At 40.8% G+C, this 15,394-nt stretch overlaps 1 protein-coding gene across 2 annotated transcripts in view; it reads left to right on the top strand.

Moving 5' to 3' along the window:
• Positions 1-1,842, top strand: part of LOC106635810 (Myosuppressin receptor 1) — a 30,625-nt gene extending 28,783 nt beyond the window's left edge. For both annotated transcript variants that reach the window (XM_089593140.1, XM_014347958.2), the window contains one exon: positions 1,637-1,842. In XM_089593140.1, the coding sequence (XP_089449266.1) occupies positions 1,637-1,842 (206 nt within the window). The remainder of the gene's footprint in view (positions 1-1,636) is intronic.
• Positions 1,843-15,394: the final 13,552 nt, after the last annotated feature.

Here is a 15,394-nt window from a genome sequence, read left to right as displayed (position 1 = left end):
TGTTTCCTCTCATCCAGTCCCTCTTCCACAAAATTTTACGTATTCAATGTGCTGCACTTATATTCCTACTCCGTCACGTATGCGTACTTTGCATGCTGAACACGCTAAACATCCAAGTATTAAAATTTTGCTTGGTTTACTACCGTGGCTCGACATAAAAATTCATACGGTATGGTTTCGTAGGTTTAGAAAATCCCGAGATTATTCCGTAACGGTGGTTTTTGCCGTACTTTGAAACCGCCTTTTTCAACCGAGCTAACCACCCCTTGGATGCGCTCAGTGGTCACGTGTAGAGATGTCGTTTGATTTTACTTGGAGTCTCGTGTACAAAAAAATACCCAAAGTTAGACGCGCAAACGAGACAATTTGAGGGCGCTTTTTGCAGGAAAATCTGGAATTTTTCAATTGGATGTATTCGAAATTTTTTAAGCAAACGAATAAATGCTTTTGCGTACCTCACAAAATGTTGATCAAACGCAGATTAAAGCACCTTGTTCACGCAAGCGAACACCACCACGTCAATGAGAAAAATTGCATCGTAACATTGTTTCGTGATGTTTTTGTTTTTGTTCCAAAACCCGTAAGCCAGAATAACAGCAACAACTTTTAATTCGAAAAGTTAACCTTCTGGACTAAAGTGTGCGGATAAGCGACTGTTTCTCCCTCACTTACGGAGGGTCGGCTAATGTCTCGCAGATACAAATTTCCACAAACAGGTGCGCTCCTTCTCCGCGCAATCAGTCTCAAAGTTGGGTGTGTGTCGCGCGGTCGGGATAGGGTCGCTTTCCACTAATGCGTGATAAAAGTTTGAAGGGCTGATTTGACGCATAAATGGGGGTAGATGGTGATTACGTCAATTTTAGGGGTGTACGATATTTGCTGTTTCACAAATACACGGGACTTTGCTTTTTTTTTTGTTTTACAACTCAACTAAGGTTATTACAAAAAAAAAAAATTAACAGTTTCGAGGGAAAATTAGAGTTTGCCAAAGTAATTTAATCAAGAGCACAGCAGAAAAAAAAAGTTGTCAACACCGTATGCTTTAGTTGTTCAATCATCAAACACCAAATTCGCATCTACGCGTAAGTATATAGGTACAGTCGAGAGACGGAATAATATATGTCCTGGTTCCTATTTTGGGAGGGTGCTTAACAGTACTGTTGCAAAATATTCTAGTCCAGAAGCTAAATAATGTAACTTGAGCGCACATACGTAGATATACTATGTAAAGTTGTAAGCCATCGTTAAAAACATTAGTTGTAGGTATAGTTTTCTATCAGAGAGACAAGCACTCGAGTATTTTTCTACCACTAGAGTAGCAGTAGGTACTCCGTCTCTAAAACATCGCACAGAGAGCCCTTGTTAAAGGATGACAAAGGACCGTCTCGAGCCTTCTTTAAAAGCAGCCTGATGTACTTTTCATGGTCGAGAATTCAGGAGTAGTTTTCAATCAACTTGGAGTTTTTTTTATATATAAGTTACAAAAAAACGAAAGTCCTTCGGTCAATATTTTAGGGGATGGCACCTAATGACACGTGGCCCTTGAAAATTACGATTTCCAAACTGATTGACTTAAAATAAAGTATACATGTGCAAAAGCCTCGTTGTCAAACCATGACATCTTTCGTGTTTGCAGGCGAAGTGATGGACATCCTAGCACTCATCAACTCGGCGATAAACTTCATCCTCTACTGCGCGATGAGCCGTCAATTCCGCCAGACGTTCAACCAATTGTTCTGCCGTTGGAAGCTGTTTGGCCGTTGGTCGCCGGTGCCCCAACACGCGGAGAACAACAACGGCCACACGACGAATCACACTGTCACTCAGGTCACCCAAGTCTAGCATCGGCCTGCCCGGCGAACGATTTGCTCCTGCTGTCACCTGTAAACACACACACACACACACACACACAACGGGGCCTCCGCAGGCCATGGAAACAAACCGATTATTAACGATTGCAGAAAAAACGCACAATACGACCTGTATAATACATATGTTATGTATATATATATATACATATATCGTACACCCCTCGGTGTTATTATCGTGTGTCTATACATGTAGTGTAAAAAAAATACCTGTGTGTGTATACGTGTGTTGGCTTTGACTCCGTCGTCGATTTTTTTGGATCAGCATCGCTGAATCGGGTTGTACCGCGGTTACGGTCGAGTACTTTATTCTTTTGCACATCCGACGGTGGGAATGGACGTTTTGGTTTTTTGCCGATCCATGATGGTCGCAAGTGCTTCGGATAGATGGATGGGCAAAGTTTCGTCCTTGTACCACCATATATGGTGCCGCACTTGAGTTACCACTCGGACTCGGTAAGCGATGCTGGATGAAAGAAAAACACACGCACGAAAATCGAGATGGAGAACAGGTGCAAAACAGAGTTTGACCCCTTGAGGGACCGGTCGCCGGGCGGGGGATGTTTTTTTTTTTTTTTTTTTTTTTTTTTTTTTTGTGTACAAACGGCGTAGCAGACGACGAGTCTGTCTGTCTATCTGTCTCTGTAAATATTTGTCGTTTGTGGGTGAAGTCAAACAAGACGAGACTGTTAAGTCAGCGAATCGGACCATTTTTCTTCCCGAAGTAAAAGCTACGTATGCGCGAAAACTTGTTTGAACACCCATTCTATATACCACGGGGTCGACACTACTCGTTTTTGATTTGACAAGTGAAAGTTTGCCGTACAACCTGTAATTATACATATACATGCATGCTTACCGTAGATAAATAATAACTAACTTAACAACGCGTGCGTCACGCGGTGTAGCTAATGTTCGAGTACCAAAAGAGAAAATTCAACAGAGATGCCTTAATTCAATTTCGATCTATAGTTGTAAATGTACATTGTATACATACGCCGAGTGTTCGAGGGGATGAATAACGAATTTATTTTTTTACGCCACAGGGGATGTTAAAATTACTACGAGATAACCCAAGTGTCAAGTGTATGTGCATTGAAACATTGTCCTACAGCTTGCAACCAATTTTGCAGCCCAACTATACTCTCTGGCCTAATGTGTACACATGAATGATAGAGCTAAGAAAAAGACCAAGTCCATCTCTCGAGTGAGACGACGATCAAGTTTTTTTGCGCGCTTCGCTCGCGTGGGTATGTATATACACTTACGAAAGCTCTGGAAAATAATGCTTTTTTCCAAACTTTTCTTGATTCGTCGGACACATTTCTCGAGGCTATCGGTTTGGGACCCGAAAAATTTCTCACCCTCGTTTCGATCCCGCTTTCCTCATCGCAAAACAAGAAGAAGAAAGGAAAAGCTCGACCAAACACACGTACAGGCGATAAGCCACGCGCAAGAATCTCTACTCCACACAAAGCGAGCGCTTATACCTACACTCCTTTTTTTTTCTTCTTTTTATTCCTCTCGGTCTCCCAAGCTCTTTGGGTTTTCTCTCTGGGAAGGATTTTTTTTTTTCCTCACATTTGTTTACCCTTTTTGTTTGTACACGCGCGGGCCAACCGCAAGACTGTTTGCTCCGATTGATAAAAATTGGCCCGATACCGTACGACGGAGCTCTGTTTGTTCGTTCCTCTTGGAGGGGCAAAACCACGAAGCGGGTTTCTTGCGGTTATTTATTGGTTAAATTGCTCGATTCGATGCTCCCCCTTCCCATCTTGGCCACTAATTGAATTTTCTCGCAGACTTGCAACAACACGCCACTCCTCTTCGCTCCAAAGTGAAGAGGGGAAAAGAAAGTTGGCGCACAAAGGGGCCATTTTTACCGCGAAATCCTCGGTTGAGTCCATCGGATGCGCCGAAAGCTACGCATTGCTCGTATTTCGAGCGGCTCCTTTGAGTATATATTTGTACGGAGAAGCAAAGAAAGAGAGAGGATGGGCGCAACTGATTTCTCGAAACTACACACCGCGTGCGTAAGTATCCGCACCAACTGCAAAGTTTTGACTTTTGCCGAGAGTGAGCCGGGGGAAAAAGTTTCTCGGTGGGCTCGCCTCTTCTCCCTCTCCTCGTCGTTATTGTATTAAAATACGTCTCTTTTCTTCCCCCTCCGCCTCTCAACCGCATCCATTGAGATTCCATCCCCCCCCCCCAGGAAACACTTTCCTGTATACACTTGGGTGGCGGAATTTACGAGCCAACGGGCGTGAAAAGTCACCCCCTTTCTTTGCCTTTTTTTTTCCTCCACGCAGCTCCTTCCGTTCGTTTCCTCTTTCGAGACTCTAACGATAATAATCTGACGCGGGAAATACGGCACTCCCTCCGTGTGTACCTCCCGCGAATGATTTGTCGTCCCAATGGTGCGACCTCGAACGACGGGGTGAAACAAAATTTTTGCCACACCACCACTGCTGTCCAATAATATTTTCCCTCCAACTGACGACAATACCGTGTAATATATACGAGAGCGCAAAATCACAGCATGGACTTGCGTATAATAATCTACTTACTTGATAAGGTGTACACCGAATGTATGCAGAGTAGCTCGAGTGGGTTAAAAGTTTTCTTTGAAAGAGTCACGTGGGAGTTACAGTTTGGCTAAAAAAACGATCGAGTTTTAATCTGTCGCTCGATAAACAACAACAACAAAGTTTTGGCCCTCGATTGGCGGATATACAAAGCGAAAAGTATTGTGGCAAAGGTTGTTTTTTCCTCTCCCTTCTCGTGTTTGCAGGAAACAGAAGCTCAAAGTCGCGATCGCGTTACTGTTTTACGACCGTCCGCAGACTGACCGTATGCCGATTTTTTTTTTTTTTTTTTTTTTTTACTTCACACCCCCAAGAGTCCTGAAAAAAAAAATAAAGAAGCTTTGGGGAATTCAAAGTCAAAGGAATGTACAATGAGCGCAGAAACGGAGGGGACAAAGTTATTAAAGCTCTGCGTGCCCCATCGGAAGTTGTCGAGTAAAAAGTTGGAAGCCAAAGGAAACGGTACCATTCCACAAGGGATGTCCGCATGGATGGGCGTTTTTCTAGTGGGATCGGGAAAGGCGAGATAATTACATAAAAATTTAACCAGCAGAGTGAGTAATAAGTCCTGCCACGGTAACCAGTGCGGCGAACCGTAGGGGGATGGGTAACTTTGGGAAGAACGATGCGGCGAATCGTCAGTGGGTGACGTACGTATACGTATAGATCGAGCGTTGCTCGTTAAGCTCGTTAGAAAACGTGGCTTTGATTGTCCGTTTAACCAGGAATGGAATGGAGTCGTGTCTTTTTTTTACCCTCGATTCTTCGAACTTTCAGGTAAAATGTCATTTATGACTCGCGGCGAAAGTTTTGATGAACTAAAACTCGTCGCTCGGGACTGGAATGATGCACATTAATCTTTGAATAGCACGTGAGGATATTGCAAACATCTTGCACATACACATGATGAAATGTGCATTTCTCCCCTCCTCCAAGGAAAAATGGAACTTTTTTTTTTTTTTTTTTTTTTAATATGGCTATCATCGTAAACGTGTATCAAAAAACACTCGGGTGCGTTTAAAACGATTATAACGCCGCGAATTCAATTTTAAAAAAATAATGAAAGAGCGAACCTCCTGATGGAGCACGTCTTTTCCGATGGTTCCACTGAAACGTAGAGATTTCCTGTGTTTCGCATTTTTGCGTTCATTCCTACACACGCGCTTTTAATCGCCGCTTGGAATATACCCCTTTGTTGCAGGCCACTATAATTTATTCACTCGACTTTTTTTATCTCTTTCTCTCTCCCGCTCTTTCTTTCCCCACTGGAATTTTCTCCTTGACTTGATAAGTGTTCCTTTTAGACCCCCCCTCCGCGTAAAGCTTTTGTACTGTGATGTGCACGAGAAAACAGGTTGAATTTCCGAGTTTGTTCCGATGCTTTCTTTTTTCCCCATTCATTTGGGTTGCGATATTCATAATGCCTCGGAGGGTCGTCTTTTGTTACTAGATTTTTTTGTGAAAAGAACCATTGCACGGGGGACATTTTAATCTTTCAATTTATTCAGAAAATCAAGTTTCTTTATCATTACCAACCATTTAATCCGCGCACTTGTTTTTATGACGCTCTCAAAGCAACGCGGATAAATAGGAATGTTTCCACCTTATTTTATTGTTTTCATTTTAAACGATTAAAAAATATATGAAGTACGTGGAAAAGTAAAATCTCAAGTGGAATATCGTTACATTCTTTGGAAAGAAAAAAATTTAAATAAACGCCATGCGATATTCAAACTGTCCACTGGCCACAAATTAAAATCAAGGTGTACTTAATTGTGCAACAGAAGCATCGTATTGGGCTGTGGCTTAAGGGCAGCGGAGAACCCAAGATGGATGCTGATAAAGCGTCTCGCCTCTTCGTAAAAAAGACCTTTGGTTTCCACGTGAGTAAATGTATGTCGTCTACCCTTTTTTTTTTTTTTTTTTTTTTTTTTCATCCACCAACGTGTGCACGTACGGCTTCTCTTGTGTACACTCTACTTCAATACTCCGTAAGGGAACACGAGAGGAAAAGAGAGCCCTTGATGGCTCCTTCGCGAAATCCACATACGTGTATAGAGGAGGTGCAGGCGAGCACCGCACGTGTACGTGTCTGGAAACGTGTGTAGTATACGCATACGGTACGAAGCGCGTGGGCCCAAGGACACAGATAAAAATCACTCGTCCACGCCCACTGGCACAGCCTACGTTTCGCGAGAAATTATGCTTTCACAAGTCCATGCGAGGGGGTGAGCGATTGATGATGAGTTTTTTTTTTTTTTTTTTTTCAAAGCTTTGCTTTTTCTGCGAAATGAAACAAAGTTTGATGCGGTCGTACGGATTTTTTTTATTCACCCTTTCGTAGAACTCTTTGTCAATTGCGTACAGCGAATTTTGTTTCGATTCACAATTTTCGAGTATATTCCTCTTGATTTTTTTTTTTTTTTTTTTTCTTTTATTAACCGAATCTCAATTTACATGCGAATACCGTTTGCACGGGAATTCAATATTCATGTTATTGAGTTTCGAGATGCGCGTTGTACTTTTCCGAACGCGATTTAATTTTATTCTTTTTTTTTTCGTTGGGATTATAGGGGTGGTTCAATAATTTTAATTCGATTGCACGTAAAATTGTCGAAAACTCTGGCACCGCGTATATTAGGTATATTATAATAAAATAATCGTAAATAATATACATTCGATAACATGAAAAAATTGCTATTTATTTTAAAAGAATGACAATTAATTTGAAAAAGCCAAATGAATAATCCTGATACAAAGCGATACAATTCATTGCAAAGAAAGCAGACAAAATCATTTAATCATCGCTCGCTCGTAAATTCCGTTGGACGAGTGCACTCGGCTCGGAACGGACAATTGACTGCGCGTACGTCATCTCGCACAACAAAAACACATTGTCGTTGCGTTTTTATTATCATTTCACTTGAAATTTTGCACGTTTCGAAATAAGAGAAGGTTTTAAGCATGTTTTTTTTGCTGTATGACAGGAAAAAAAAGGTTAATCAATTAGCCGCGGGGTCCGAATGTAGTTTCAGGGCACACGAAAAACGAAATTACAGGGGTAATCGAATTCGACGCGGATCGAGAGGGGCAGTTTTTAAAATTGAAATCCCGAAATTGGAGGACGCAGTGAAAAAATTGACAGAGCTGACGTAATGGATTAATGAAGAGGTCTTCATTAACCCCGACGGCCGGCTCGACGGTAGTACAGTCGAAATTGATGATCTATCGGTGCTTCGGGCGCTATAGGGGTGGAATGACGTAGCAAAATTTCAATCACGAAAATAATAATCATCTTCAATACTTATGCGTCATTTACGTGCTGTTGAACAAAGTACACTCGATATTGCGATTTAATGGACAAAATACGAGATTCGCCGGCGAACGGTATCGTTTTAATAAATGCTAAGCCCATTCGACCGATGAATTATTAATATGTGCGAGTCAAACCAAACACGAAATTCAATATCTCACCCAATGAATACCATCACGCGCTGGACGAGCAGACGTGCGTGGCGTGATAACAAAATCGAAATTTCATGCACTGTTTCCTGTAATAATAAATGCTGCCTCGGCGATGGGCTCCGGAAAAAGCCCTCGATAGCGGCGAAGGAAAAAATATCGAGAGCCGAGGCACAAAAAGCTTTCGATGGAAAAAAGCTCGCCAGAGAGGCAATCATAAGCGATCGTTTCCGGAAGAAACCGCCCTCCAGGCCCCCGTAATGCCTTAATTACCATTTAAATTCATCGGGGCTCCCTTTCACGGTGCAAGAGCGCCTCTCTCTCTCTCTTTTTTTTTTTTTTTATTTTCACGCCCACCTATACATTGCCTCAAAATGGAATTTCACGCGTCACCGAGCACTACACGCTTTTTTCGCTCTCCCCACAATGGACGCCATTTGAATTTTAAGCCCGTTCTCTCTCCTTTCATCATCCCCTCGGTGTTTCGCCACTTGCCCTTTCAACAATTATCCCACTGCTCTCTCTCTCCGAACGGCCAAGTATCGAATTCGGTAAAAATCTCCCACGTGAACTTGCAAGCTCAAGTGCATGACGCACTTTCCAATTGGATTTCCGACGAGTGCAGATCTTTATCCTTCATTTTTTGGATTATTGGTTACATCTCAAATCGCGAGTACAATTTTTTTCCAACTTGTTTGACCGAAGGGCAGGTTCGATGACACGTAAGCTCCTTCAAAAGCTCGCAGTCTCCCTCGGGGGCAGCATCATCCACGCGAGAGTATAGTCGATACAAGAGAAAGCACAACCACACACGCCAAGGAATAACAATCGCCCCTTAAATGCCTGTCTCTCTTTTTTACGCGGCTTACGTGTTCGGCTTGTAAACTGCTAGTTTTCTTCCCTTCGTGCCCTGGCGTCTTACCGCAACCGCACTTGTTCTACTTACCGGGCCTCTCGACCGATTTTCCGCAGCTGCGATGCACCCAACGACTCTTTTTCGCGATTCGAGGATCCCAAGAGCCTCCGTGGGCGAGTCAATTAAATGCACTAGCGCAGCGGGGCGGCCAAACCCACCCCCTACCCTCTCTCTAGGTTAATTAATTTTGATAAGCCTCGGAGGATTACGCGCGAACGAGCGCGAGATAAATTACCGGGGAGCGCGGGAGGGTGGGGTAAAAAAAATTTGTTTGCCGGGGGAAAAATCAACTAGACGCGCTTGCCAGCTACCTGTGAACGGCGTTAATTCGAGCAGCTTACGCACACACACACACGCAAATGAAGGGGCATTTCAGGTAGACGCACACGGCAAGTTCTCCATCTTGTCAAACTTGCGCGATTCTCCCACCTTGGATATCATATAAAGACATAATGAAAAACTCTGCCTAATTGTCGCGTCTATAGCGTACTCGAAGCAACAAACAATCAACGTCCCGCGTCGAGCAAACAAAACAAGGCTCATTTTCTTCCCGTGCCGGGTTGGAACGAACATTTTTCTTCCCCGTGAAAGAACTCCCTGCTCGTTACTCTCTCCCTCTGCATGTACACTTGGCCCACTGTACCTATATGTCCCCTCTTCCTTTTTCCACGCAACATTGCCGACCATTTGTTCAATACAGACTTGACGATCCTTATAACATGCCCACCTGACTAGTATTATATACATGTGCATATGCTCGCGAGGCGAAACGGGGCATGATGGATGTAACCGTACTATATGCGATACCCAACTCCGTCGGGTGGATTATCGGTTGTGAATATTAATTCGTCGGCCAGATGTGGGTCAAGCGTTTCTGGGCTTCTCGGCGTGGGTTGGTAGAAGGCGCGTATTATATACTCACAGTAATTATCACGCGAAGAACCCATACCGATACGAACAAACAAAACGTTGATCGATACGCACTTTCTCGCCGATCCATCAGATAAGGGCACACGTATAATATACATTTGTACTATACGCGTGTTGTAAAAATATTATACATGTATGGAGCGAGGTGCGACGTAGTGCACACGCGATATTCGGCACCATGACTTTCCTTTCCGGAATTATTGTGTGCGGTAATCCGATTTCGTGTATGTATGCCAACTCGCGAGGCGTGACCCCCCCCCCCAGTCCAACAGGTTTTTCGGCAAAACGAGCTTCGGGCTATGGATAGATGAAAAGATCGATTGACTTGCGTAGTAAGAATAGTGAAAAGAGAGCACGGTTGAAACGTGTCCGACGCACAAGGAGTTGGAAAAAAAACGCTTCTCTCGTTTTTTTTTTTTTTTTTTGTTCTCTGTCGATAGCTTTATCGTGGCTTTCCGATAAATATGGAAACGAAATTTTTGACTTGGTTGAATGACGAAAAACAAAAACTCGGGTAAATCGGTACGGAAAAAAAAAAAATAATAATAATCAAATTGAGCGCAGCTGGGATGTGCATGATTTAGCTGATAAAGTGCGTTGCGAGCAAAAAAGAGGGTGTGCTAAAGAAACGGGGTGGGAAGGAGAATAAAGTAGGAGCGCTCGAGCATCTTCGGGAGTAAGTATAATTATCATGACGATCTCGCGTGTCTAAATGCATGTATATACGTGTGAGCGTGTGTTGCGTACCTGTGAGTCGAAGATGAAGGTGTGTGATTACAACTAAATCGGATCGAGAAGCAAATGAGTTGCTGTTATGTACATTCTCGTGATGCGGGGCATCCAAATTATATATAAAATATACGTATTAATACTGCATGCGGTAATCGATTCTCGGTGGATTGTGGTATACCTGCATAAAAGTACCAAAGGGTTGAGTGCAACCCCCCCACGAGTCTATTGTCTATTGCAAGGCGCAAAAAGAAAAAAAAAATTGTATAAAAAAAGCAGGCTAGGTTTGGTTCAATCCGAGATTGTATATAATATATATTTACGTTAACGTGGAAAAGTTTATCATTGTTAATGGGTAACGTGTGATACGCCGGACGTGTGCGTGACTTTAACGATTAAACGCGAGATTTTTTATTGCAAAGTAAGTATATAGATATGTATTGAGTGTAAATGTGTACCGTCAATAACTATATGAGTAAACATATAAATGGGATTGTACGAGTATACGCCAGGGTTTGTGACATTTTTTCATATACATAGAGTCGTAAATATATTACATGCACATTTCAATAGCCATATTTGAGCGTTTAATTGTAAGGTTGCTATAGCGCCGAGTTAATATTATTAAAGAATCTTGTTAGAATTTATTGAAAAAAAAAAAAAAAAAAAAAAAAAAAAAAAAAAAAAAAAAAAAAAAAAAAAAAAAAAAAAGTTTTACGCGTAGCTATTAATATAACATACTATTCCGCACGACTTGTCGAATCACTTTAGGTTAGTAGAGAGAAAACTAGCGAGTGCTTAAACAATTTACATTAGCTAATAATTGCTACATTTGCCGATAACACACACGCATAATAATAATAATAATAATAATTATTATTATAAGTAGCGAGCGTTCGCGAGAGTTTTTACAAAGTGTAACCACACATCGAGTATTAATAATCAATACGCGCGTTGTGAACAAGTTTAATATACATTTTTTTATGAAAACATATGTAAAAAGGAGGATATGTGGCAAAGAAACGTAACGCGAAAAGGTTCACGCTGGGTTATCAGACGAACGGAGAAGAAATTTTATTGGAATTTTCTATGATACTTTCGCAAGAGGCGCATTCCCCGTACTACCCCGTTTTTTTGCATGCGAGCACGCCTAATAATACTACATTTTTTTTTTTTTTCCAGCAAAAAGCTGTAAATTCACCGTTACGCCAATATTGTTCGATAAAAAATGGAAAAGGGTAAGGTATTCGAGAGGAGCGAGGGAAAAAGGGAGAAAAGCGCAAGTTCGCGTGTAATTAACGCGCACACGCTCGTATTGTACGTGTATTATGCGGTTCTGTGTCGTGTGATACTTTTTTTTTTCCTTACTACCCGGCCTGAGACTCTATAGGCGAGAATAAAATGACGATTTCACAAGCCCTTTCGTACGAGTGAAGGTCGACGGGGCAAAAAAAGGCGAAGGTGAAGGAGGCGGGGCGCGCTAATTAGGGCTCGCGATAAATGCAAACGTGCATACGCGCTCGAGCTTATCCGCGTCTGGTCTGCGGAAATTGGGCGGTGCGCGTAACTTTGGTAAAAGAGACGTCCGGCGTCCTGCAGCTGTTGGGGCGAGATTGTCACGCAAAAACAATTGCTTGATCTAATGTGCAGTTTTCTTTTTTTTTTTTTTTTTTTTTTCCTTGGTACCACACGGTTTTTCAATTAAAACGTGGAAATTACTGGCGCTCCGAGGTGTGTCGCGACACCCGAGGCTCTCTCGCGAAGTTTCGTTAACTTTTTTTTTTCTCCCGTATTTTGCAGTGGAATCTCAACGAGATGAGAATTGACAAAGTTTTTGCTTCGCTCTTGGCTTAATTCGAGAAACTTGAGGACTCGTCGATTTCCAGGTGCGTTTGGCATCGATATATAACGATCCGTTCAATCGTCGAAACAAAGTTTTTCCTGCAATTATTTCCTCTCATTAAATTATAAATTAATCCAAGTAAACTCCCGAGAATAAATAATTACAGGAAACACCCTTTCGTTTTTCAGTTTTCAAGCTCAGTTGAAAAAAAATTCATTCCTTGATTTTTTGTATGACCGTCTGATGCAAGTCCTTACGTAACTACCGATTATTGGGCGTGACTGGCGTAAACGCTCTTTTTCAACTCCAGATACAAGCTCTATTTTGCGGCAATTTCTTGTATGTAAACGTTGCGCAGTAAACATTGCACCGTGTATAAAACTTTCACTGCACGCTAAGTTTACTACTTACGGAAAAAAAAAAAAAAACAACATATTATATCTTTGCCATTTATTCGTGAAAACTCTTATTCCTTTTATTTATTTCGACCATTCAAGCGCGTGAGCACATGTTATCTTCTCAGCCGCGGAGTTATTAACAAAAATTAATATCCCCGGGCCCTTGCGAAGGAAGTTCGGAGGGAAAACTTACGCTGCCGTATAACTCGGGCTCGCGTGAAATTTATTCTCCTCTGTTTTCTAAAATCGTAACTCGAAACTTTGCGGACCATCGAATAACGTGTGCAACAGTGGAAAATAAAACAAAACAAAAAAATATCCACGAGAAAACGGAAAATACAATGAAGCCGAGAAGAAAAAAAAAAAAAAAAAAAAAAAAAAGCTTCAAGGAGCACGCGTGGTTCTCTCTTTTTCCTTCGTTTCCCTCGAGCTCGCGATTCTTTTCAAATTTCACGTGCAGGTACGATCCCTATGTGCGAATGCATCCGCATAAAATCAATACTCTTGCGCGCGAAAGCGAGTATCAACAGAGTTGTTGTTTCTTTTTTTTTTTTTTTTTTTTTTTTTTTTCAGAGGAATATGATAGCACCAGCTGCAGAACCGATGATTACGCGATCCTGATATGTCTGTGTGTGCTTTTTGATAACGACGCCGGATTGAAGTCGCGAGCGAGTTGGTATGCGCGTATGAAACGCATGTACAATTGAGTATGTTTGTGTATACGCAATAACCAAGTGGAAGGAGAAAAATTGCGCTTACCCATTGTTAAGTGTACGTATGTATGTATGCACACGAGCATGATTTTATTCTACATGTAGAGGTCGAAAAAGAAGAAAAAATAAATAAATAAAAGTACGATTGTAGAGCCGAGTGGGAGAACATTGGCTGTGTTCTCTTTTTTGTATCATGCGGTGGGCGAAATACCGTTACGCCTCACTATTTCTGGAGAAAATAAATATAAAAGCGCTTGTTTGATTTAATATTACATACACACGTGAGTGAGATTATCAAAATTACCCCGCTCATTTGTCGATTCATCGAGAAGCTCGTTTACGGCACACGTGGTGATTTTTCTCTCCCTTCCTTTGTTCCCTCCCTTTTTATTTGTTGTTTACTTATTTTTCTGGTAATTACATGGCTGATAACATCGGTAGATCACTGGTATAGGTAAGAGTTGCGTACAACCGATAAAACTGAAACTTCAAGGAACAATTTGTACAGTTCAAGGCACAAAAGTTGTTGGTACTTCGATGCTTTCTTCACAAGGTTTTTCTCATGCAATTTATTGTTTTTCAAAATTAAAAATGCAAACAATTCAACGATGTTAACCCTTGTTGTGATTGTTTTCTGAAAAATATTTTCTAAATATTACAACTTCGAAAATTTTGATTTTTTGATAGATTATCAGAAATCTCTGTAAATTTTTCGTGGTTTGATTGCTCACAAAAATTCTAACAAATGGATTTTATAATTTATTGTATAAAACAAACAAAAAATTAATTTGATTCACGCTTGTTTGAAAAAATACGAAAGAAAAACACTAACAAACAGACAGCAAAACAAATAGTAAAGTCTAGATTCAGTGAAAACGCGCGATGCTTCTCCGTTTGGAGTTCAGACCATTTTTTATCACCTGAGACGCGAGTCCGTCATAAAAATAGTTCATTGGAACTTTTTACAGCCGCGTGTTGTCCTGTAGAAGATAAAAATTTGCACGAGCCTTACAGAAAGACTTACCTTTTGGTTGTTTTCTCTTTTTTTCTTTTTTTTTATAACTTGATTATTTTTTAGTGTGATTAAAAGACGGCCTCGCCCCCTCGATATTTTCTATCGTTTGCTGCACATGACGAATTTTTATGGCACATGTAACATTTTCCCTCACTTGTATGAATTTTTTTAAACAAAATTTTTTGAAAACAAAAAAAAAAACAAATCGGAAAAAAACTTCATCACCTACAAAGACTTACTAATTAATAAGAAATAGAACTGAAATAAATATTTTAAAAGATCAACAACCAATATTTTAAAAAATCTCCTTGCAAAATGATTTTTCACTTAGTTTTATGATTTATACTATTTTGCAAGGTTGATAAGAAAAAATTAGTTCTACCATTTCAACAGATACTTTTCTTTTCTTAAATAAGAAAACTTGGATACATTTAACCATAGTATCATCTGGCATAACAAGTAGGCGGTTCACTTTATAAATATATAGGCTCGAATAATCAAGTCGGAGTAAGTAGTTCGTATATCCCGCGGTGCGAATTTCCGATGCAATATCCTTTAATTTTGCAGTGCGAAGCAGAAAATGAAGAAGATAAAAGGCTGTCTTATACTTATACATAGGTAGTACAGCCCAACCTCTCTCTTTTTTGATGCACTATGTAGCTCCAGCTGAGCATTTGATCAGCGCACAGCTTGAAAAAATTCGCGCCCAAGTGCATCGCACTACGTACCTACACCCCGAGATATTGCTTTTATTTTTACCTGAAAACTCAATTTTCTCTGTTCGTTGTCTTTGAAATAAGATGTTTTTTTTTTTTTTTTTTTTTTTGTTGGTAAGACAAAAAATGAAAAACGCCTCGCAGGAAAAGAACGAATAAATGGTAAAATAAGTATGAATACATTGCACCATCGACGTATATAAGATATTCAACTTAAAT

Source organism: Copidosoma floridanum, unplaced genomic scaffold (genome assembly GCF_036245765.1).
Source record: "Copidosoma floridanum isolate Cflo_tuat_1 unplaced genomic scaffold, Cflo_Japanese_pri ptg000019l, whole genome shotgun sequence".
Taxonomy (NCBI): Eukaryota; Metazoa; Arthropoda; class Insecta; order Hymenoptera; family Encyrtidae; genus Copidosoma; species Copidosoma floridanum.
This window is presented reverse-complemented; position numbering and strand designations above follow the sequence as displayed.